The sequence below is a fragment of the Miniopterus schreibersii genome, assembly GCF_964146895.1.
Source record: "Miniopterus schreibersii genome assembly, chromosome: 14".
Lineage (NCBI taxonomy): Eukaryota > Metazoa > Chordata > Mammalia > Chiroptera > Miniopteridae > Miniopterus > Miniopterus schreibersii.
Window position 1 is genome coordinate 51,311,428 of NC_138114.1, and position 20,767 is coordinate 51,332,194.

At 59.7% G+C, this 20,767-nt stretch overlaps 2 protein-coding genes across 2 annotated transcripts in view; both read right to left on the reverse strand.

Moving 5' to 3' along the window:
• Nucleotides 1-93: 93 nt before the first annotated feature.
• Nucleotides 94-14,511, reverse strand: DPYSL4 (dihydropyrimidinase like 4). Its single transcript, XM_081157657.1, has 14 exons — nucleotides 14,322-14,511; nucleotides 11,322-11,410; nucleotides 10,564-10,748; nucleotides 8,444-8,608; nucleotides 7,657-7,718; nucleotides 7,478-7,558; nucleotides 6,542-6,610; nucleotides 6,102-6,222; nucleotides 5,216-5,372; nucleotides 4,784-4,925; nucleotides 3,951-4,121; nucleotides 3,380-3,559; nucleotides 1,738-1,903; nucleotides 94-901 (listed from the first exon to the last, which is right to left on the reverse strand). The coding sequence occupies exons 1-14, from the start codon at nucleotides 14,358-14,360 to the stop codon at nucleotides 810-812; spliced, it is 1,719 nt and encodes a 572-aa protein (XP_081013783.1). The 5' UTR covers nucleotides 14,361-14,511; the 3' UTR covers nucleotides 94-809.
• Nucleotides 14,512-16,785: 2,274 nt separating this feature from the next.
• Nucleotides 16,786-20,767, reverse strand: part of JAKMIP3 (Janus kinase and microtubule interacting protein 3) — a gene marked incomplete at its 3' end in the record, with an annotated part of 31,816 nt that continues 27,834 nt past the window's right edge. The window contains exon 23 of the mRNA XM_081157873.1: nucleotides 16,786-19,156. The remainder of the gene's footprint in view (nucleotides 19,157-20,767) is intronic.

Genomic DNA, 20,767 nt, shown 5'->3' on the forward strand with positions numbered 1-20,767 from the left:
ACAATGCCAGGCTGAGGGCCAGCAAGAGAGTCCCAGGGGGTTGGCGCATAACCCACTCATTGGGGGACGGTGCAGGGGGCAGAGAAGTTGGGGTAGCTTCCAACCCAGACGCCTTTAATTGAGCCAGTCCCCATCAGACTGGTGACAGTGGTCTGGGCTGTGGTGGCATGCAGAGTCCTGGCTACAGTGGTCCTCACCGCACAAAACTGCTGCTCTAATAAACTACTGGGATGCACAGTTAGTAACAAGGAGGGCATCCTAGCTAAAGGTCCTAAAATTCCCCTGAAGATGGGCGACTACAAAGGCGGAGGTTTGGTCCTTGGAAGAGTCTACAAACGCACCGCGCTCAGTTCCCAACTGGTCCCTGAAGTCCAGCAGCCCCGGCGGCCTCAGCTCACGGGCGCTGCTCCCTTGCGGGGACGGGCTGGGGCGGGCTGGAGGCCGGGCGCCTGGGCACAGGCTGCACTCCACAGGGAGGCAGGCGGCAGCCGGGGCATCGAGGGGCGGCGAGCACACAGGAGGGGGCACGCCCCAGCCCCTTAGCCTGTGCGTGGTGAGGCCCCAGGGTTCCCCGCAGCCCTGCCCTCATGAGGCACCTAGCCCCCAGGCCCAGGCAACCTGAGCCGCCCCTGGCAGGGACACCTCCCCAGATTCAGCCCTGGTCACGGGACCTGCGCTCCTCCAAAGGAGTTTCTGGGGAGGGGAAGGGAAGCACCTTTCAAAGTCAGTTCAACAAAGGGAAAACTAACAGGGTGAGCGGTCCCCACACCGTGCGCCCACCAGCTTGACCACACCCTGAGCGGTGACTTCTAGGACAGCGAGGTGATGTTGGAACGTCCCCCAGGGGGCGCCATGATCTTCTGGGCTGTGCGTCTGGCAATGTGGTCGTCTGCCTGAGATCCTGCAGAAAAGGCGTGGCATGAGGGTGGGGAGGGGTCCTAGATGGGGCCCCATCAAAAAGCCAGGATTGCAGAGCCCCACCTACATCAAGGGTCCCTGACAATCCCCAGATGGCCATGGTGGGGAGATCAGGTGACCAGGCAGGTGCTCCTGTCAGCAAGGCCTTGGATGCATAGGACAGTAAGGCCAGGGTTTACTGTAGGCACGAGAGTGGAGGTCAAGGTCGACCCTCTGGGAAGCCTGTCTGGAGCATAGGCCAGTTTGCCTAGTCCCTCTAGTGGGTCTCAGGCCACCCTGCACACAGTCCCCCCAAGAAGCCTGTCCCCAGCTTTTAAGATAATACAGATTTCAAAAGGGACCTTCCCCTGGCCCTATGTCCCCAGGGGGTGAGCAGGGACTGCCATCACCTCCCCAAGAGGGAGCATGAGACAAGACATCAAGGGGCAGGCAAGCCCCATTCAAGGGCTGGAAAGGGGGAGGTCTGGCTCTGGCTTGCAGGGAGAACCTGGGGCTCAGTGCTTCTGGAAGGCTCTGCCACACAGCATGCTGGAAGGCACCCTGACCAGAGGCGTGAGTTGGCAGCATCCCAGCATGTCCCAGAAGACCCCTTTCTTCCCGTGCTTCACATATGGTGGCGGGGCTGTGATGGGCTGGAGCAGCTGGACTCCCACATGGTATTCAGGTTCCACAGAGGCTGGGCATCCCTTGCTCACTGTGGGCTCAGAGTGACAGCTCCGGGGCACATACTGGGGCAGGAAGGGGCTTCCTCGGTGGGCCTCACACTCCTGGGTCCCTCTCAGGGCAATGGTCTTCACCCACCAGCGAGGCTCAACTCACCAGACAAGCTGAACCCCGACTGGTGCAGGTTTCGAACAGGTGGCACTGAGATCTTCCCTGGGCAGGATGCGCGGGCCTGGCTGCCGCCCCCAGGCTTGGCTGGCACCATCACCTCATGGACCGGCCCATCATAGAGGCCTCGGGGCACACCGTGGATCTCCGCCAGCTGCGGGTCAAGGGAGCCGGGCGTGAGGGGGCTGAGCCACCGACAGCTAGAGGGAAGGGGGTTCCTGCCGAGAGCCTGACCACTCTGCTCTGTGGGTCCCCCTCACTGGGCTCTGGAGCTCTGGGGCTCCCTGCCAATGGAGTGTCCACCTGCATGCACGGACACCTGCCTCCTTCCCCTCCCTCCTACTTACACACAGGTGTGCACACACACTTCTCTCCCCTGAGGCCGGTGGCCGTGCCGAGCTGCAGGAGCTCTGCTCAGACAAGGGCAGCCCCATAGAGGAGGCTGCTGTTTGGAATTGGAAACCAGCCCCAACATAGTCTCTGCCTCCTCAGTACCCATCACCCTGTGGCCCCAGCACAGCCCCCACTCTGGCCCATAGGAAGCCCTGAGACGGAGGCCCTGGGTCCCCCTGAAAATGACCCCCAAAGTCAGAGGAATTTCCCAGTAGCCACCACGATGGACGACTGGACCATGGATTGACATAAAACTTTCAGATGTGCTTGTGCTTTGGCTGGCGCCTCCCCCAGGATGCGTGGCTTAGACCCATGACTGCAGGGCCTGAGCCCAGCCCTGGGAGACTGCCGATGAGATCCTGCCCTGGGGGTTCCTCTCAGGCAAGAGGCACAGGGCCAGACAGAGCCACTGTGGGGTGTCGGGTCACAAAGACTCAAGCCTGAGTCCAGCCCCCATCCCATCGCCCCAGGTATATGACTGGGAGCCCATCACCTGTCTGAGCCTCAGATGTCATCTCTGTGTGCCTGGCTGTACATGAGGCTGGGTCTGCATCTCACAAACTATACCCCAGACTCCACTGCTTGGTGTGCAAGAGTGATGGGGACACCTAGCTTGTGGCTGGGACACTGCCTCTTGACTCACTTGGAGGAGGGGCGGTGTTCTGAGGTCAAGGTCAGGTCCCAGGAGCAGCTGCAGGGCCCTGACAGCTTGAGTTAGAGCAGATGTCACCCCCACCCCAAGGGACGGCCCCCAGGCAGCTCATTCTCAGTTCAGACATCCTTCCAGTGTGCCTGTGTGCACGCGTGTGCGTGCATATGCACACAGGAACCACCGCATGCCACGTGGGACCTGGCCCACTCAGCAGACACGGGGTCGTGGGAAGAGAAGGTAAAGGCTAGGAAAAGTGCTCGTGATGACCAAGTTCACAGGAGCCGTGGAAGCTTCACGCCCTAGTTACCGATGTGCACATCTGCTCACGGAGAAACCTGGGAGGGTCCCTGCTTTCGAGGTAACAGTGCTTTACTTGGGGAGGTGCCACTCATGACTTTATTTCCCTCTCTCCGGGCTTTACACAGTCATGGGTCACTTGGAAAATAAATGCTCAGAGCCACCCCCGGGAACCCAGCCCCGGAGCAGGCCTGTTTGCTTTCCCGACTGCCAGGCGGGGGGCAGGGCTGATCGGGAGCGAGCGGAGGGCCCAAGGACTTGACCCTTGCACGTCAGCTTGGGCCTTACCCGGTTGCGAGCTTTGATCCTCTTGTAGACGAAGTCGGGGAACGTCTTCCGAGGAATGAAGCGCCCGGCGCCCGGAGTGACGAACAGGTGCCCGTCCTCCAGGACCACCCTGCCCTGGCTGATGACCACCGCGGGGGCTCCTCGGCACTCGACACCCTCAAAAATGTTGTACTCGACATTCTGGGGAGACAGGGCCGAGGGTCCAGCACAACCCCCAAGACACCCCTCGGGCTGCCAGCGTCCCCAGGGGCTGTGGGCCCATGTTTGACCTCTGATGGGATGCAGTCAACTCGGCTGGGCCAGAACCAGCAGGAACTGGCTGCCACCTCCCATGTCTGTCCTTGAGTCTTGTTTCTTAGAAGGACAAAGGGCATGGGGGTGAGCCTGCACTATGTAACTTGCCAAGGTCGGCAGGCACGTGACACTGCCGCAATCTCTAGACAGATGTCCCGGCCACATGTCCCCACTGAGATGGGCAGAGCTGCCCCAGAGGGCCATCCTGGAGCCCCCCGGAAGGCTGCCAGGCCCCAACCCCAACCTGACCCTGACTCGGGGACCTGGCTTCTCTCACCAGGTTGTGGCTCTTGGCAGAGATGATTTTCGTGGCCTTAGGGTTCCATATAACCAGGTCGGCATCGGAGCCCACAGCCACTCGCCCCTTCCTTGGGTAAAAATTGAAGATTTTGGCTGCATTTGTACTGGTCACGGCAACAAACTCATTCTCGTCCATTTTCCCTGAGGCCTGGGAAGCAAGAAGGTGAACTGATAAGTCCGGAGCTTCATGGGGACCGTGCCCCACCCCCCAGACAGTGGGCAGCACCGGGCCCGCACTCCCAGGGCATGTGAATTGGATCCATCTCCGCCAGCCATCTGGTCTCGCCCTTCCTGTGCCCAAAGCCTGGTCTCTGTGCTCACTTTGTGTGTAAATAAATGGAGAAGTTTCCACGTCTGTGTCTCCTGAGGAACGTGACCGTTTCCCTGAGTGGCCAGGGGCCTGGGGAAGCAGGGCTGCGAGGGGAGCTGGGATCTGGGCCTTGGCCCAGAGAAGGGCTGAGCTTGGGGGTTACAGGGACAGAGGGCTTTCTGAGTGAGGTGGAAGCCTGAGCTCACAGGCACCTGTGTGACTAGCACTGCAGAGGGTAATGCCATCGGGAAGGGGCCCTGCTCGCCCTCAGCTGTCTGTACAGATGCGACGTGAAAATCGGAGGGGAGGGCCTGGCTGATGGGGTCTTCTCCCGGGGGAGCCCTGGACGCAGGGCTGAGGGGTGGATCCACTGGGGCCCACACACTTGACTCTATTCCACAAGATGTTTCCTGATTAAGTGCTTCCCGCTCTGATGAACCAGCAGATCCCAAGCAGCCGGCTCCAGGTTGTGGGGACGGCGCCCAGGCCCTCGGACTCACCACGCACTTCTCCCAGACCACCGACAGGCGCTCCTCCGCCCCGTTGGTGCCCTCAGGAATGAGGGTGAAGTTGTCTTTGCCGACAGCCTTCTGGGCAGTGGTGAAGGTGCAGTGGGCACTGCCGGTCACCTGGAGGTCCCCGCTGGGAACAAGCGGGTCAGGGGAACCCAGAGGGGCCTGGCCTTCCTGAGTCAGCCAAGGCAACTCAGCTTCACCCCCACGCAGGCCAGCGCACCCGCAGGGCCAGAGGTTGTCTGTGTGGGCGGCGCTGGTGCCTCAGTGTGGGGATGGGCAGGGCAATGACGGTGGACGCTCTGATGGGAGGCGAGGCCCAGGGTTTGTGCGGGCAAGTCCTGGAGCTGCCAGCAGGCCGAGGTCATGCCCAGCGTGCAGCACACAGACCAACCTGGGGCGACCTGAGCAGCTCCTTACCTGGACAGCAGGGAGGTGAGGTGGTCTGCAGTGGTGGGGTCCGGGTTGATGGGGGGGGAAGTGACGAAGGCCGCGGCTTTTGCCCAGTTCTTGCTCCAGTAATGTGAGCCGTCAGTGCCCAGGCTGGCGGTGATGGGCTCCCCGAACACGACCACCCCTGCATTGAGGCCCGTGAGAGGCACCCACCAGCCTGCACGTCCCCCAGGACCCAAGCAGGGTGGAGGCCTGGGCACCGCACTGCCCCCCATTTCCCAACCCTGCACAGCTTGTCCCCTCACACTGCTGCTGGAGGTCAGGCCTGCTGGGCACTCCACTGGGCCACCGGCTGGAGTGAGACCCCATAAACTCCCTGCCCACCCCCTGCCTGTCTGCACAGACACAAGTTCTTCTTATGTACCCCCCTGCCTCCAGCTGTGTGGGTGCTCTGTGGGCACCCCAGGTCTCAGGATATGCACTCAACTCCTGGAAGCACAGACGTGCCCAGAGAACAGTAATGTGGGGCTCTGGGTGGTCAGCTGGGCAAGGTTCTGTTGCACATAAAATCAGGCTCCCTCCCCACCCCCCACAGCACAGTTGTCACTCATTGCAAGGCCAACAGGCCCCACTTTTTATGTTAAGGCCCCCTGGTGACCAGCTGTGCTCCAACAAGATGGGAGACTCGCCCCTCCAGCCACACAGCGACTGGCCCTGCATCTCCTGCAGGCCACATGGCCACCCCCCGGGCCCCCTGACAAGGAGGCCAGGCTGCGTGGCAGCCTGCTTCTCAGTCACATGTGTCCCATGCTGAGCCTCCGTGAAGCCAGCCAAGCTCCCAGGAAGCCGAGAGCATGACCCCTGAGCCCCGCCAGACCCTGGGGTCGCACTGGGGCCCAGGCCCGGCACTCACCCCTGCGCTTGGCCCGGGCGACCACGTCAGCTGCGCTCTTGCTCATCACTTTGGTGACGTACAGGGGGCAGTTGGCCTGCTTGGCGATGGTGACAGCACGGTACACAGCCTCTGCTTCCACCTGGGGATGGGTACCTCAGGCCATTCGAGGGCCCTGGGGCCTCTCCACACACAGATCCTGGGCCCAGGGGGCACCCCTGGGTGGGTGAGGACCCCCGACTGGGGCTAGGGCTGACCTGTGCAGCTCCCAGGGCCTTCTCAGCCTCAAGCACCAGGCTGAGGGTAACCAATAGTCACAGCGGACATGTGCCTGGTGGTGGGCAGCTTTGGACAGCGTGATCACAGCCCTGCCTGGCCATACAGCCAAGACCCACCCCCAGAGGAAGGTGGCATCTGGGGTGCGGTCAATGCAGGGTGCCCTTGGCAGGCACAGCACCTACCTCCTCGGGGTGGCTGAGCACATGGCCCTCGGGGCCGGTGATGCCAAGCTCCAGCAACCGCTTCTGCTCCTGAAGAAACCAGCAAGGTGCCACGTTTCCATCCCGGTGCACCAGAGCCCGGGAGCCTCAGCAAGGGTGGGAGGCTCACCATCCAGGGGCTCCCCGAGCTGAGTCTGGGCCCCCAGCATCGCCAACCAGAGACTCAAATGCAGGAGAGGAGTGACTGCAGCTCCCTGAACTACAGGTGAGGGGATGGGGCTCGGAGAGGGCAAGGGACACATCCAAAGTCCCAGGGCTCCCAACAATGGGGCTGAGATGACCCCACAGGCTGGGTGTGCACTGGGGGCTCTGCACAGTCGGGTGGGTGGACCACCCCGCAGGTCCAGAGGAGCCCCTGAACCTCCCAGGTGCCCCACAGCACCTGCACCTGAGGGGGCACCAAAGGCGTGAGGAGAAAAAAGCCAAGTGCATGGCGCAGAGGTCGTGGGTGCCCACCTCACAGTTCCAGGACCTACGGGGACGGCAGGTGGGCTCAGCGCCACCTGGGGTGAGATTGAAGGGCAGGCACTGATCCCACATGTGCGCTCTCTGGTCAGAAGGAAAACCAAGGCCAGCTCCCCGGGGGACCACCACCCATGGGGCCAGGAGGCATGGCACCCCCCATCTCAGTCACCCCCCACATAGCAACGTCTTGGTTTGGGGGAATTTCTGATAAGTGTGATGACCATGGGAAAATCTGTTGCAGCAAAAAGCCCCCCAGGTGCCCTAACACCCCGCTTGCTTGACCTTTGACCCTGGGCAAACTACCTACTCAATATGGTCAGTATTCCCTCCCTTGGGGTTTGTGAGGTTAAGTGCTCACATCCTGGGGTCCAGGAATCACCCGTGCCCCTCGCCCCTCGCCCCTCGCCTTGCCCCGGGCAGCCCAGCCCGCACCTCCTCCACGATGTCCCCGTTCTCTGCGTGCACTTGGGCCAAGGCTCCCAGGTCCCGAATGATGCTGAAGATCTCATACATCTGGGGGGAGAGGTCCACGAGCCATGTGGGGCTGCGTCTCTCCTGGCAGCAGCCCCAGAGGCATCTGCCTGTCCCCTCCTCTGGGCACCGGCCCTTACCTGGCCATCGGTGCACTGGCATCTGTCCTTGTATGCCATGAAGACCAGGAAGGAGTTCACACCTGGAGGAGATGCAGGGACAGGTGAGACGCTCGGCTGCCAGGGGTGATGCCTGGGGGTCTCCCCTGCTCCCTCATCTCCAGAGGGGCCGGGGCAGGTGGCCCTCTCCCATGGCCATCTCCCAGCTGGCACAGTGGCACTTGGCACCAGTCCCACATACACCTACCAACAAGTGGTGATAAAGGACAGAGCCTGCCCAGCTCCCCTTACCTGCACCTCACGCGCTGGGATCAAGGACCCAGCAGCAAATGCAGGTGAAACCCCACAACCCCCCTCAGGACCTCCTCCCCCCCTCCTTAACTTCATTTAATTTTTGTCAAATCCACTATGAAACCTTGATGTGGTTTTAGCTTTAGGACTTTTAATAAAAAAAAAATGTAACCCTTGATGACGGACTGGCCTGTCATCAGCACAGGCAGCAATAGGGTGATGGTTTTTCCTCCACCCACGACCAAGAGGCAAGGGAACTGAGGTGACAGGACAGCTACAGGACATGTCCCTCAGGCCCGGGAGGCAGAGGACCCTTGATCTGGATCCTTTGGAAGTAGAACAGACCCTCGAGTGACCCTTGTCCAACTTTCCCCAACTCCTGGCTACCTGCCCTGGGGTCAGACGAATGCAGAGTCCAGCACAGTGGGGCCAGGGAAGGGGCTTCCCACCGAGACCAGGGAAGCCCAGGCGCCTGTCTGCATGCTGGCAGCCACCCTCAGTCCTGCGGGCCGCTCACCCTTGTCCTTGACCAGGGCCTCCAGCTCCTCCCTGATGCTCTCGTGCCAGCGGGGGATGTCCACATGCAGGGAGTAGTCGCAGCATGCCCCGGCATCCGCGCGCTCCCGCCACTGCTCGTAGGCCGCCAGCAGGCTCACACCCACGTCAGGGAACACGTGGTCCACTGCGGGGACAATGCAGTCAGCCGAGCCCCCAACCCAGAAACCAGAACGACCTTGACCTCCAAGGAGGTCACATTACCAAGAGATCAGGAACAGAGGAGAGGCCACAGGCACCTTAACTGGGGGCTGACCCTGCTGTAAACCTGCCCATCAGTTTTGTCCAGAGAGGCATCGGTCCTACCTCCTCAGCCTCTCTCTGAGCTGAGAGACAAAGTCCAGGTTCAACCCACCCCCCTCTCCGATGCACACATCACAGCCCAAGAGCACGAGCGGAAGCTAAGGGTCTTAACCTCTAACACAGGAGCACCTGGAGGTCAGGAAGCCTACAGCGCTGGACCTAGAAGCCTGCCCAGAACAGCGGGTGGGGATGGCTTCCCTTGGGCTTTCCAGACCGCACACACCTTCATCAGTGCCACCCATCCCGCCCATCCCCTGGGGAACCTGGGAGTGCACGCAGCCACGGCACTGTCACACCGCCTCCCCCGCCAACCTCGAATCCAAGACCCAAACCCTGCTCACAGCCTCCCCTGGGTGAGGGAAAGAGCTGGGAACATGGTGGCCAACGGAAGGCACACACCCCGGGGGTACAGGGAGGTGCAGTGCCTTCCTCCAGCATACCCATGTGGGCCCCTCTGCTTCCACAGCTCAGATGGAGAAGCCAGGACCCTGGGGGAGTGGGTGCCTGCCCCTCCCACGGGCCAGTCACAGCTCCAGCCTGGTGCTGGCAGGTAGAGGAAGCAGATGGCTCGACAGAAGTCAGCCCCAGCCTGCAAGATCTCTCCTTCCTCACGGGGACACTTCACAGCTTGTCTGATGCCTCGGCATTGGCATGAGCAGGTGACATCAGCCACGAAGGTGTCCCGGCCAGCAGGGGCCACCAGTGACCGACATGAGCAATGGCCTGAAATGACCAGTCTTCTGAGTCCAACTAAAAGATGGGCCACCAAAGGTTTTTTTCACTTCGTAGTTGAGTAAACCAAACCAAGCCATGATTTTGACAGTGGCTAAATGTCACTGGTGAAGTAGCCCACAGCCCTCAGTGCGGTCTTTCCTGGTGGCAGCAGTCACGGCAGTCACTGAGCATTCCCCGTGCGCCGGGCACAACACGACACCTATGCTCACAAGCTCGCCTCTTCCTCCACCTGCCTTATGGATTGGGAAAGTGAGACTTGTACAAGCCGGCTGTCACCTGAGGTCACGAAGCTAGAACCCAGTGGAGCCAGGGTTCAACCTGGTCTGTGAGACCTGGTCTCTGGCAGGCACGTCTGTACTCGGCATTCAAGGCTGTGAGAGGAGGGGCCGGGCCTGCTGTCTCGTTCTGGCTCCTGAGCTTGCTGAGAGCAGGTTCACCGTGCAAGCTGTCACATGGGCTCCTCCCCCCAGCTCAGAGGGGTTTATGAGGATAGCACGGGAGCTGAAGCCCATCGGGACGGTGCTCGTGCCTGGCACAGAGCCAGCTTAAAGAAATGGTGCCCCTGGTGGTGGTTGACAGGGTAACAGTAAGTTCTTGTCATCGTTTTTCTAAAAGCACAGCGTCCGTCTTTAACTCTTCTTGGCACAGGCAGGTGCTTGCTGCAACCCAAGCTTCAGCGGCATGAGGTTCAGGAGCAAGCGTGTCTTACATTTCAGGTGACACAGCCCTTTGCTTGTCCAAAGCATCTGAGTTTTCCAAACCTGGTCCCTGGCCGGCCGCTGGCTTCCCAGGAAATAAGTAACCGGGCCCGCATCCATTTGCTCCCAAGGAATCCCGGGAGCGCCCCAGAGCTGGCCAGGCAAGGGACCAGCATGAGAAGGAGGGATGACAAGGGACGGTGCCCCAGGGCTCCGGCCATCGGGATAGGGTAGAGGGGACATGGAACTGAGAAAAGACCCACCGCACAGAACGCTTCCCGCAACACATACACCTGGCCAGAGCACTGAGGGGGGGACGGACGCCGCCCGCCCTGCGGACACTCACGTATCATGGTGGTCCCTCCCGCAAGGGCGGCCTTGGTGCCCTGGCAGAAGTCATCAGCCGGAGTCATGCCCAGGACAGGCATCTGCAGCCTCGTGTGGACGTCAACTCCCCCTGGAAGGACCAACAGGCCATGGGCGTCGATGGTTCTGATGCCCCCAGGAACAATGAGGTTTTCTCCAATTTGTCTGAAAGCAACAGAGAGAGACGTCAGAAAGAGCCCGGGTCGGAACATGAACGGGCTCCCCGGCAACGCGGGGGAGCAGGGAGGAGCTGGGGTTTGGGCTCCTGTCCTTGAGGAAGAGGCCACACGGCCAAGGCTCGACTGGAGTCCTGGAGACGGTCAGGGAGCGAGACAGCCTGTGAAATGGCCAAAACGGCTGACAGAGAACCCAGCCCTGTGTGCACGTCACGGCCCTCGTGGTGTCCTCTGAGGTGTCCACTTGCCCTTCAGTGACTAGTGGCTGGAGAAGCTAATAGGTATGGTCAGTAAGTATTTATGAAGCACCTGCTGTGAGCCCTGAATCGTTCCAAGGCTGTGAGGGTGCAAGAAATGTGGACGCCACGGGCCTGTTTTCTGAGGCTTTAGGACTAACTGGCAAGAGCCCTGTCGCTCAAGGCCTGGGCCAGAGCTGCTTGCAGGGAGTGAGGTTTCGGAAAAGACACTGACGTGGATCTCACAAGACTAGACGTTTGCCCTGGGTAACATGCAGCCAGTGTGCACACTGTGACTTGTGAAGGCCCTTTTGGCAGAAACTTACTTTATCAAACCGTCTTCCACGTACAAATCCGCGTAGAAGGACTGGTCATCGTTCACCACCTTCCCACCTTTGATCAGAAGGCGGTCACTCTATTCCAAACAAAAAAAAAAGGGGTAAGTTTTCTCCAAACCGAGTTACCCAACATCTTTGGTACAATGTTTCACTCTGGATTTACTACTGCAACATTCGGGCACAATCTGTACACGTAAAACCCAACAGAAAAGCCATTTACCATCCAAGAGGGTGGGACAGAGGCAGCTATAGGCAGTGGCAGCCCTACCCACTCCTAAGGGCCCTGCGCCAGCCCAGGCCCTCCTACTCCGCAGAGCCCCCCACAGGCCCCTCCACAGCAGCCCCAGCACAGCCTCTCCGACAGCTCCCCACCCGCACTGGCCCCTCAGGCCCCCCTTATTCTAAGAGGCCCCCCCCCCAGGCAGCCACAGTCTCCCCCCCCCCACTGGCCAGCAGTCTGCCCTCCCCACAAAGGTACAAGGATGAATGGGGAACTGGCTTTATATTTACATCTTCAAGTTTATCACCTAATTCAATACCCAGGCTGGGGTCAGAGGTGAGCAAAGTCCCACCAGTCTGCCCCGGGCGGGGTGGGAAGGTCTGCCCTCCGCTTTGAGTCCCCTCCCCTCCCCCCACTGCCTCAGAGAAATCACTGGAGAGGCCATCAGACTGTGACAATCACAAGAGGACAAAGGGGATGACATGATGGATGGTGGGGGAGGAGGTATGGCTGCTTCGGGAGGGGGAAGGGCCTGTCTGAGGGGCTGAAACTGGAGGCCCCGCAGTCCATGCAAAGGCCCTGCAGCTGGAAAGGGCTTGAGTTAATATAAAACAGGAGAGGAAGGGGGGGGGGGCTGGAAACTTCTGAGAAGAGTGAGAGGCCCAGGGTTGGTGGGGGGGTGCTGGGCTGCCACTGGGGGGCCTTCAGCAGGGTTTAAGCATGGTCTGGTGGATGTTTTAAAGAGATCACGTTGGCTCTGCACAGAATGTAGATCCTGGTGTTTAACCAGTGGAAACAGGACCATCGCTTGGGTGGCTTTTGAGGCTGTCCAAGTGAGAGGAGGGGCCGTGGACCAGGAAGAGAGATGGACCCTAGAGAGGCTGCTGATGGGAGAGGCCATGGGTGAAGGGCCAGGAAGGCACTGGGGTGACCACAGGTGCTGGTGCTGCCTGGAGGCATCCCAAGTGGATGAACAAAGCGTCAGGGAGCGAGAGCTGAGGCCAGCTCTCCGTGGGTCCACCCCACAGCAGGAAGCTGGGACACTGGGCAGGGGCTGATTCAGTGCTTGGCAGCCATAAACCCTTCTAAGCATCCCACCAAACGGCAGGAGAAAGTGTGGGGTGGTGGCCCTCGGGGTGACGGTCTGACCTCAGGGAGAGTGGCAGAGAAGCAGAGTGTAGACTGATGGGATGGGGTCCAAGCCTGCAGCACTTTTCCTCAGGCCCCCGTGGTGGGTGGGAAAGACGGCTACACTTCAGGGGAGGTCTGACCTCGGTGCCCACCGGGAGGCCAGGCCAGGGCTCCAGCCAGGGCCTCTGGCTCCTTACACACCAGCAGCCTGATGCCAAGAGGACAAGCCATGGGCTGCGGTCAGTGAGAGCTAAGAGCTTACCAAGACGGTAAATAATTCATTACTTATGAGCCTCATTAGTTTACTCTGTTCTTACTGACACCTAAGTGCTTGTGCATAATTGATTAAAGGTAAAACCACCACCTTAATCTACAAAAGGGCTGACAAACTCTGTCCCAGCCAAAGGCAGCCCCCCTCCCCATAAAGCCCAGAGCTAAGAATAGTCTTTCATTTTAATTGGCTAAAAAATATTTCTTGCTCTGTAAAAGTGATATGAAATTCACATATCACCCCTCAGTTAGGAAGAGACTTGTGCTCTGAGTCCCCTGCTCCACCCCCCCGTCCCCCGCCCCAGTTTGCATGTATTTGGACTCAGACTCTGGGAACCTTCCTGGGTTTGGAACCAAGAGGGAAATGCAGTTGGGACGGGGTGGGATGCTCAGGATGGGGTGAAAGGTCCCCTACACCAGCAGCCTTTCCCAAGACCCACCCCTGGGAAGGGGTCTTCCTGCCCCTCCCCCTTCAACTCCACTCCTACCCCCTCTCCCAGACAGTCCCCCCCCCAGGCTTCCCGCATCAGGAGGAGGGGGCTCCTTTCTCCCCGAGTGTCTCAGGAAGTGAGCCGGCAACCCCAGAGACCCCACCGCCGTCCGACCAAAGCCAAGTCCAGAGTTGGGTGGGAAGCCCCCGGCCAGCCGCGGGCCAGCTGGCGCCCAGGCGCCTCCCCGCCTCCCTCCCTCCGCGGGCTCCAGGCGCCCGGGGACGCGGCTTTGTCTCCCAGCAGCCGGGGCCGATTGTCTGCCTCCCGCACCGGAGCGCGTGGGTGTTGGGGGGTCTCTGCCCCCCTAGGACGCGGAGGCGCCCGCTCGGCCACTAGTGAGCTCGCTTCCCCCGGGGTCTCCGAACCCCGGAACCGCGCAGGGGGGTTCGGGCTGAGTCGCTTTGTCTCAGAACAAGGGCTCGGGGCGCGGCGCGGCCTGGGGGCTCCTGCGCGGGGGCAGCATCTCCGCGCCCGGGGCCGGGCGGGCGGTGCCAACAAAGGGCCGCGTCCCACCCCCCGCTGGAGGCAGAGTCGAAGACCGAATCCGCCGCCCCGCCGCCCGGCCACCCGGGGAGGGAGGCGCATCTGCGCCTTGGAGAGCAGGGCCCGGCCCCGCGCCCTCCCCAGACTCGGAGGAGGTCCGGGGAAGCCAGCGGGGCCGGGGCGGAGCGCCCAGCTCGTAAGGAGGTCGCGCGGCGCTTGCGGAGACCCCCGGCCCCCGGAGGCGCAGGAAGGGCCAGGGCCCGGACAGGGGCTTGCGCGGGGGCTGGACACGGAGACCAGGGGGCTGGCCGGGGGTGGGAAGGTCCACCCCGGGGTCTGGGGGCGAAGCCCCTCCCGGGCGGTGGGCAGAGGGTGTGGGGGAGCGGGGCTCACCGTGATCCGGGGGATGCTCTTCTTGCCTTGGAAGGACATTCTCCTACTCGGGCGGGTCCGGCTGGGGGTCCCGGGCGGGGGCCGCTTGAGCCGGGCGGGGGGACGCGCAGAGCCCGGCGTGGACGTGGGGGCGCCGGGTGTCCGAGTAAAGCGCTCCAGGCCCGCCGCTCCGGTTCCCGGCCCCGCCCCCAGCCTCAGGCCCCGCCCCGACCTCAGGCCACGCCCCTAGCCTCAGGCCACGCCCCTGAGGAGCTCCGCTCCCTCCCTCCTCCTCCGCTACCGGGTCCCGGGCCCCCTGTTGGCTGCAGGCCCGCCCGCCCGACGCGCACGGTGCAGAGGGGGAGAGGGTGGCAACAGATGCTTGTCCGCGTCTGTTTGAAGTCTGAGCCCCTAAGGAGGGTGGGAGAGGTCAGCCAACGTCTTGCCAGGCCACCCAAGGGCCCGCCGCCAATTGCTTGGTGACCTGAGACACCCAAGGCCTCCTGGTGTTGGATGGATCCCAACCTCGAGCTCTGGCCCCGGCGCTCCGGCAGCCGGACTCTGTCCAGGAAGGTGTCTCTGGCCAAAGCCGAGCTCATTCGAGGATAGCCCGGGCCTGGGCCGGAGCGCGGGGCTGCACACTGGCCCCGGGATCAGGCGGAGGGGACACCTCCCCGCGAGGCTGCTCCAAGACCGGCGCACGAAGTTTGGGAGCAGGAGGGAGGGGACAGGCTGGAAAGACACACAGAAAGATAGAGACAGCGAGACGGAGAGAGACACAGAGGAAGAGACAGCTACCCAGAGCCCAGGACCGACCAGAGGCCCAGAACCAGTGAGCCAGAAACGGAGACCCTGGAAGGAGCCTGGGGGTTGGGGGTGGGGCGCCCCAGACCCTGAGTCAACCAGTCAGGTGGCGGGAGGCCCCGCCTCTGCTCACCGGTCCGCTGGGAGGAGCTGAAGGGGTTGGGGGGAGGATGCGCCCTCCGCCCACGCCCGCGTGGCTTTCCCACGGGGGTGCGGGGCTTCTCTAGCTGTGCGGGACCCACAGCCCCTCCCACTGGCCCTGCCTCCCGCAGCCTCCGCCCTGCGGCCACTACCTGCCGTGGGCCGCGGCCTGGGCGCCCTAGGGCTGCTCTGGCACCCCTGCTGCGGCCTCCCCACTGTCCTCTCCCGGCTCCCCGGGCCCCTCCCCGTCGCCGCGTGGCCCGCTGCAGAGCTCTCCGGCCCAAGGGCCCCGGCAGCCGCCACCCAGCGCTTCCAGCTGCAGCGTCTTGTTCCCAAGGGCGTCCTCCACGCAGCAGACCCGGCCGGGCTTGAGCCAGGACCGAGGGCTGCCTGCGCCCCGCGTGCCCAGGCGCGCGGGCAGAGGCTGCGCGGGCTCCTGTGGCGGGCTTGTGGCCATGGTGGGAGCAGAGAAGGGACGGTGGTCGGTCCCGAAGGCTCCTGCTGCGGGGTCTGGGCGCTGCGTGTGGACTAGGCGGACCTGGGCCTCGCCCTCACCCCGCCTCCCCCAGCCCCCCCCAGCCTCCGGGGCCGGGTGGAACTGGCGCTGTCCACGCAGGGAGTGCTGAGCGCGCCTGGCCTGGCCTCAGGGCCCGCGCTCTGTCCCAGCCCAGCGTGGCTGCCTGCCTGGGGCGCGAGTGTGTTCCCACCTCCCGCTCCACCTACTGGAAGGCATAGGAAAAACCATGGTCTATGAGAACCCCAGCCAGTTTCCGCCCTGTGGGGGATCCCACGCCAGGCTGGGAGGCCCGGAGGGTGGTGAGGAGGAGGTGCCCACCCTGGCAGCTCTCAAAGCCGAGTTCAAGGTGTTGGGGAGAGGGTGCTCTCAGCTCGTCCAGGGTCACAGGGAGAGGCTGCCACTCGGTGGAATCCTGTTAGCACAGCCAGCACTTGAAAGTATAAGTTCGGAGGGTGAGAATCGGGGCAGGACACTGAAGCACTTGAGTCCCCTTCGGGGCATAAGCATGTGGGCAGAGCCAAGTCAGCGCTCTCCTAACCCCTCACCCCTCCCGGTTTCCACTCCCCAAAGTGACCAATAAAGTGTCCTTTACTCACCTGTGTGCCCTTTACTCACCTGTGCGCCCTTTACTCATCTGTGCGCCATGTTCCGCAATGCAAATCTGCTTCCAATTTTTCTCATTCATTCGAAGAAATTCTTCCACTTCTCTAAATTATTTGAATTTTCTCTCCCAATAAACAGTTCTCACTTGATAAACGGCTACAGGAGGAGGCCTCCCTGGTGGGTGGCTGACCTCGGCAGGTGCTGTCCAGTGCCTCTGAAGTCAGAGCCTGTCCTCCAGGTGATTTTCCATGGTTTAGGGTGAGGCTGCAGGTGAGATGCCTGCTGCCCCTCCCCAGTGCAGGCCCAGGTTCCCTTCTTGGTGTGGAAGGAGGTATTGTCGTTCCAAATGGACACGGAACACAGAAGTGGCTAACATAGCCTAACTTTAATACCTTGTGAGCAGGAGAACACTGATATTCTAAGATTTATAACAATTTTTATTAAAACTGTACAATAAATTACAAATGAGTAAAAATTCTCTGCTATACATCGTAGGAATCACAATACAAAAATATGTGCAAAATTTTGTGGTTAATCACCATACAAAGCTACTTCAGGCCGTGAATGCTGTTTAGCACTGGCCAGATCGCATGTTTCGAATGTGCTATTGAGGAGTTTTTCAGGGAACGCAAACACTGGCTGGCATATTGCCATGAGGAAACAAGTCCTAATTCGTTTTTGCATAAATGTACAATAAAGCTTTCAAAAAATATACAGTAAACAAATATATGATTTGATACATATATTTACAACTTGATTTTTCCTGAGCCTAAACATAAGTCCATTACTGTGTTAAAACACACAGCCCACCTTAAGGTTTTGATGATGGGGTGATGGCAAATGCAGGTTAATGTGACAGTGCCTCAAACCCATTCCTGCACACCCTCCTTCCTGACCTCCAGAGTTGGTGTTCACAAGCCAGGTAAGGCACGCGGGGTGTCCTGAAGGCTCAGGGTTCCGCCGGGCAGAGTACTTTAAGGAAGGGCCACAATCCTTCAGCAGCTGGCACCCCAGACTGTGGAAATGAGGTGTACACATATGCTTCAACAGGAAGCTGTGACTCACATGGGGCTCTGGTCTAGACAAAGGAAACAGTGCTGTTCTGGGGTGTGCCCACAGTGTGACGTGGGAGAGCTGCTACGCTGCGCACATGTTGACGTCTTGGTTACACAGCCAGCATTTCTGGCAACACCTCAGGATCCCTCCTCTTGGTCCTCTATGGAGTGATGCATTTCTATGCAGACTTCCCGTTTGAAGAGCTCACCAGTCTTGAATAAAAGGCATACTCAAGGACTTAGAAAATGCACCATATTTAAAACACTTGAATTCTCCCAATGCTCACTGGACCAACAGGAATCAGTGACAAACGCTCCTATTTTGCCTTTCTGGCAAAAGCCCAGTCCTGAAATGCTGGATTCTGTAATCAGATGGATATAGGTGCCTCTGACACACAATGAAAAGCAGTGATGTCTAAAGAGGAAAATGGACACTGCAGCTAAGCGCGTGCTTTTGGGAAGATGGCGGGGATGCAGATGCTGTCTGGTGCTTGGAATATTGTTTAAAATATCCATGGAGCTGTTTTCCCTCTCTTATGTACACACTTTTTGCATATAAACAATAAAGACTTTGTAAGCATTGGTGCATACTTACATGCTTCTCTCTCCTGTAGACTGTGCCCTTTTTAAAATGACAAGCTGTGATTAAGAGTGTCTGGGGTGGGTGGGGTGGTGTATGAAGTACTCCAGACATAAGAACAACACGCAAAGCCGTGACAGTCCAAGGAGACAGGGATGTGACTTTGGGTTTCAAATGCGTATCTTTAGATCCTGAATGGCCACCCGCATGATGGCTGCTCCTGTACAGGTGTGCACAGGGTGGGACCCCAGAAGAGTGCGTGGACTTCTGGGGTGTCTCTGGATGCCTGGGTCACATAGTCCCTCCCACTTCGATCTGTTCATCCATAAGTCCGTGGAGGCCTCTATTAATGCCAGACTATTGCACCATTCGGTTCTGAGCACAACGGATGTGCCAGGACAGTGCAGTCATTAGCAGGCGAGACAAAACGGCACGGAAGATCCAACAAGATTTCTGATGTGAGAAACAAACCCCAACACCAGGCTCAGCCAGGGAAGCAGTGAACTGGCCCAGGTCTTGTCCCAGTGAACAAGTAAGTGTGGCCTTAGTGACAACAAAGACAGGTCCTTCTCGCACAAGTGGTGAATAGCGAGTGCCCGGCCCAGCAGAGTCCTGCCCTCACCCAGGAAAGCACATGCTTGATCCTATAAGCTTCTCCCGATTTCAGCCTAGGGAATCGGCCGCCACTGTCGTCTGCAACAGAGTTGAACATTTCCTCCGACGCAAATATAAAATGAACCTAACACTTCCAGACAACACAGTCGCCCTCCCGCCAGCCTCTCTGTGATGCGGTTTGTTTTCCTTTACGTGACATTGTGAGTTACATGCTCACCGGGCTGCACGGCTGACTGCCCAGTGTGTCGACTTCTAAGCGCCCCAAAGAGGAAAATTCCTGCGGGTGGTCTTCTGGTTGAGCACGTGTATGTGTGCACATGCACACGTACATACACACACACACACAGAGAAACACACACCCTCTGCAACTTCTTCAGCACCGAAAGCAACACCTTAGAACATCCAGGGGTGAGGCCCACAGGAGAAGTACTGGACGTGGGGCTGCATCCACGCGCTGGGAGGCGTCCCTGGGCTGTGGACCCGAGCCCTCGGCGGGAAGGGAGATCACACTAAAACTGGCTTCACCCACGTGCGGTTTCCTCTGAAAAAGAGTGAAGACAAAAGCTTTATTTTAGCGTGAGACACCCGAGGCACTCGTGGGGACACATGCATAATGGGGAAGGTCTGGAGAAGCCCCATGGGGCCACGGGGCCACATCTGAGCCTCTGCCCAGGAGATGTGAACGACCCTTCCTGGGAGGTCGTGGGGCCACAAAGGTGGGTCTGTGTGCTCATGTGGCCTCAACTTTCCTTGCAATGCCCGGGGCAGCTGCCCATGTTCCTACCCAATTTTCATTTCTTCTCATTATTAGAAAGGGCCTGTGTGAGGTAGCAACTCTTTTACATGTGTAATATTTGGAACAAGTTAGGAAGGAGAGTGGGCCTGGATCAGCTCCTGGGGTGGCAGGAGTAAGAGCAGTGTGGGGGGGGGGGGCAGAGGCGGAGCCCTGAGGTCACAGATATTAGAAACTCCACAGGTTTCTAATCCAGGACAAGCTGAGGATTTGTGGGGTTTTTGTCTGGGTTTCTTAACCTAACTTCTAAGTACGCCGACAGTCCCCCAAGTAGAGGTCCGTGGGCAGGCAATTGCCCTGCGATGGGTGGTGTCCTGGTACGAACAGCTACCAACAACCAGAGCCTGACTCTCCTTTTCGGAGAGTGCGGCTGTGATGCCGTTTGCACAGGGACCGCACTGAGGACAGGTGATGAAATGCGGGAATAGCTGCTAACCAAGCCGTGAACAGGGTTCATTCTTAGCACCAGATGAGCAGCGGAGGGACGCGGGGGCTGCTGGCAGCGGGTGTTTTGATGCGGGCCCCGGCCCAGCATGAAGACGTCAGAACCTCGTTAAGAGCTGAGGAAGCAGAATGCCCATCAGTAACACGTGGAAACGGACTCATACATATGGATCAGGAAACAACATTCTGATTTCTGTCAAAATAGAGCCGGAGGAACAGGCCCCGCCGTCTGTGTTTGTGTTGGGACTTCCCACTGAGATCTGACTGTCGGGAAACAGGAAGCTGCTGGCGCAGGAGGTGAGCACCTTCGGGGTTGGAGGAGCCGCCTGGAGCAGAGGCCAGTGCAGGTGGCGAGTGCACGGAAGGCCCAGCCCCATGGCTTCGCTGGGGTTCCAGAAGCGCACATAAGACAAGTTAGCCCGGGTACCCACACAGGGTGAGCAGGCTGAGGTCCAGCTGGGCGAGGGCCCAATTCCACAGACACTTACTTGGCCTGGTGAGACCTGGTGGCTCAGATCTTTGCTCTCTGCCCCCAAGCACCGCCCCTACTTCCTGTGTCCCAGATCCCCACACAAACAGATGTCATCAGCTTCAGGGACAATGGAGAATGGGCTTGAACAACCTTCCTACATCAGTTCTGTTTGTCTGAAAAACTGGTCATCTGGCAGAGACTGCAGCCTTGTTGGAAAGGGGCTTGGAAGGAGTGGAAACCCCAGGGCAGAGCAGAATTGACTAAGAAAATTCAAACAGAGCAATGTCATGAAAAAGAGGTCTCCTCACAACTTGACCCAAGGAAAGGTTAAAGGCACCTATGGAGGACCCTCCCACTGGAAACTCCAGAGTTCTCAGAGCAGGTCCCAGCACCTGTGGCCTCAGCATCTCCTGGGCTCATTAGGAATGCAGATTCTGGGCTGC

Bases quoted from the DNA above. Each gene is read 5' to 3' on its own strand.
- DPYSL4 (XM_081157657.1), bottom strand. From the start codon at position 14,360: ATGTCCTTCCAAGGCAAGAAGAGCATCCCCCGGATCACG. The intron at 11,411-14,321 runs GTGAGCCCCGCT...TGTTTGGAATAG, and splicing joins AGAGCATCCCCCGGATCACG to AGTGACCGCCTTCTGATCAA. The intron at 7,719-8,443 runs GTGAGCGGCCCG...CATCTCCTCCAG, and splicing joins GGCCCTGGTCAAGGACAAGG to GTGTGAACTCCTTCCTGGTC.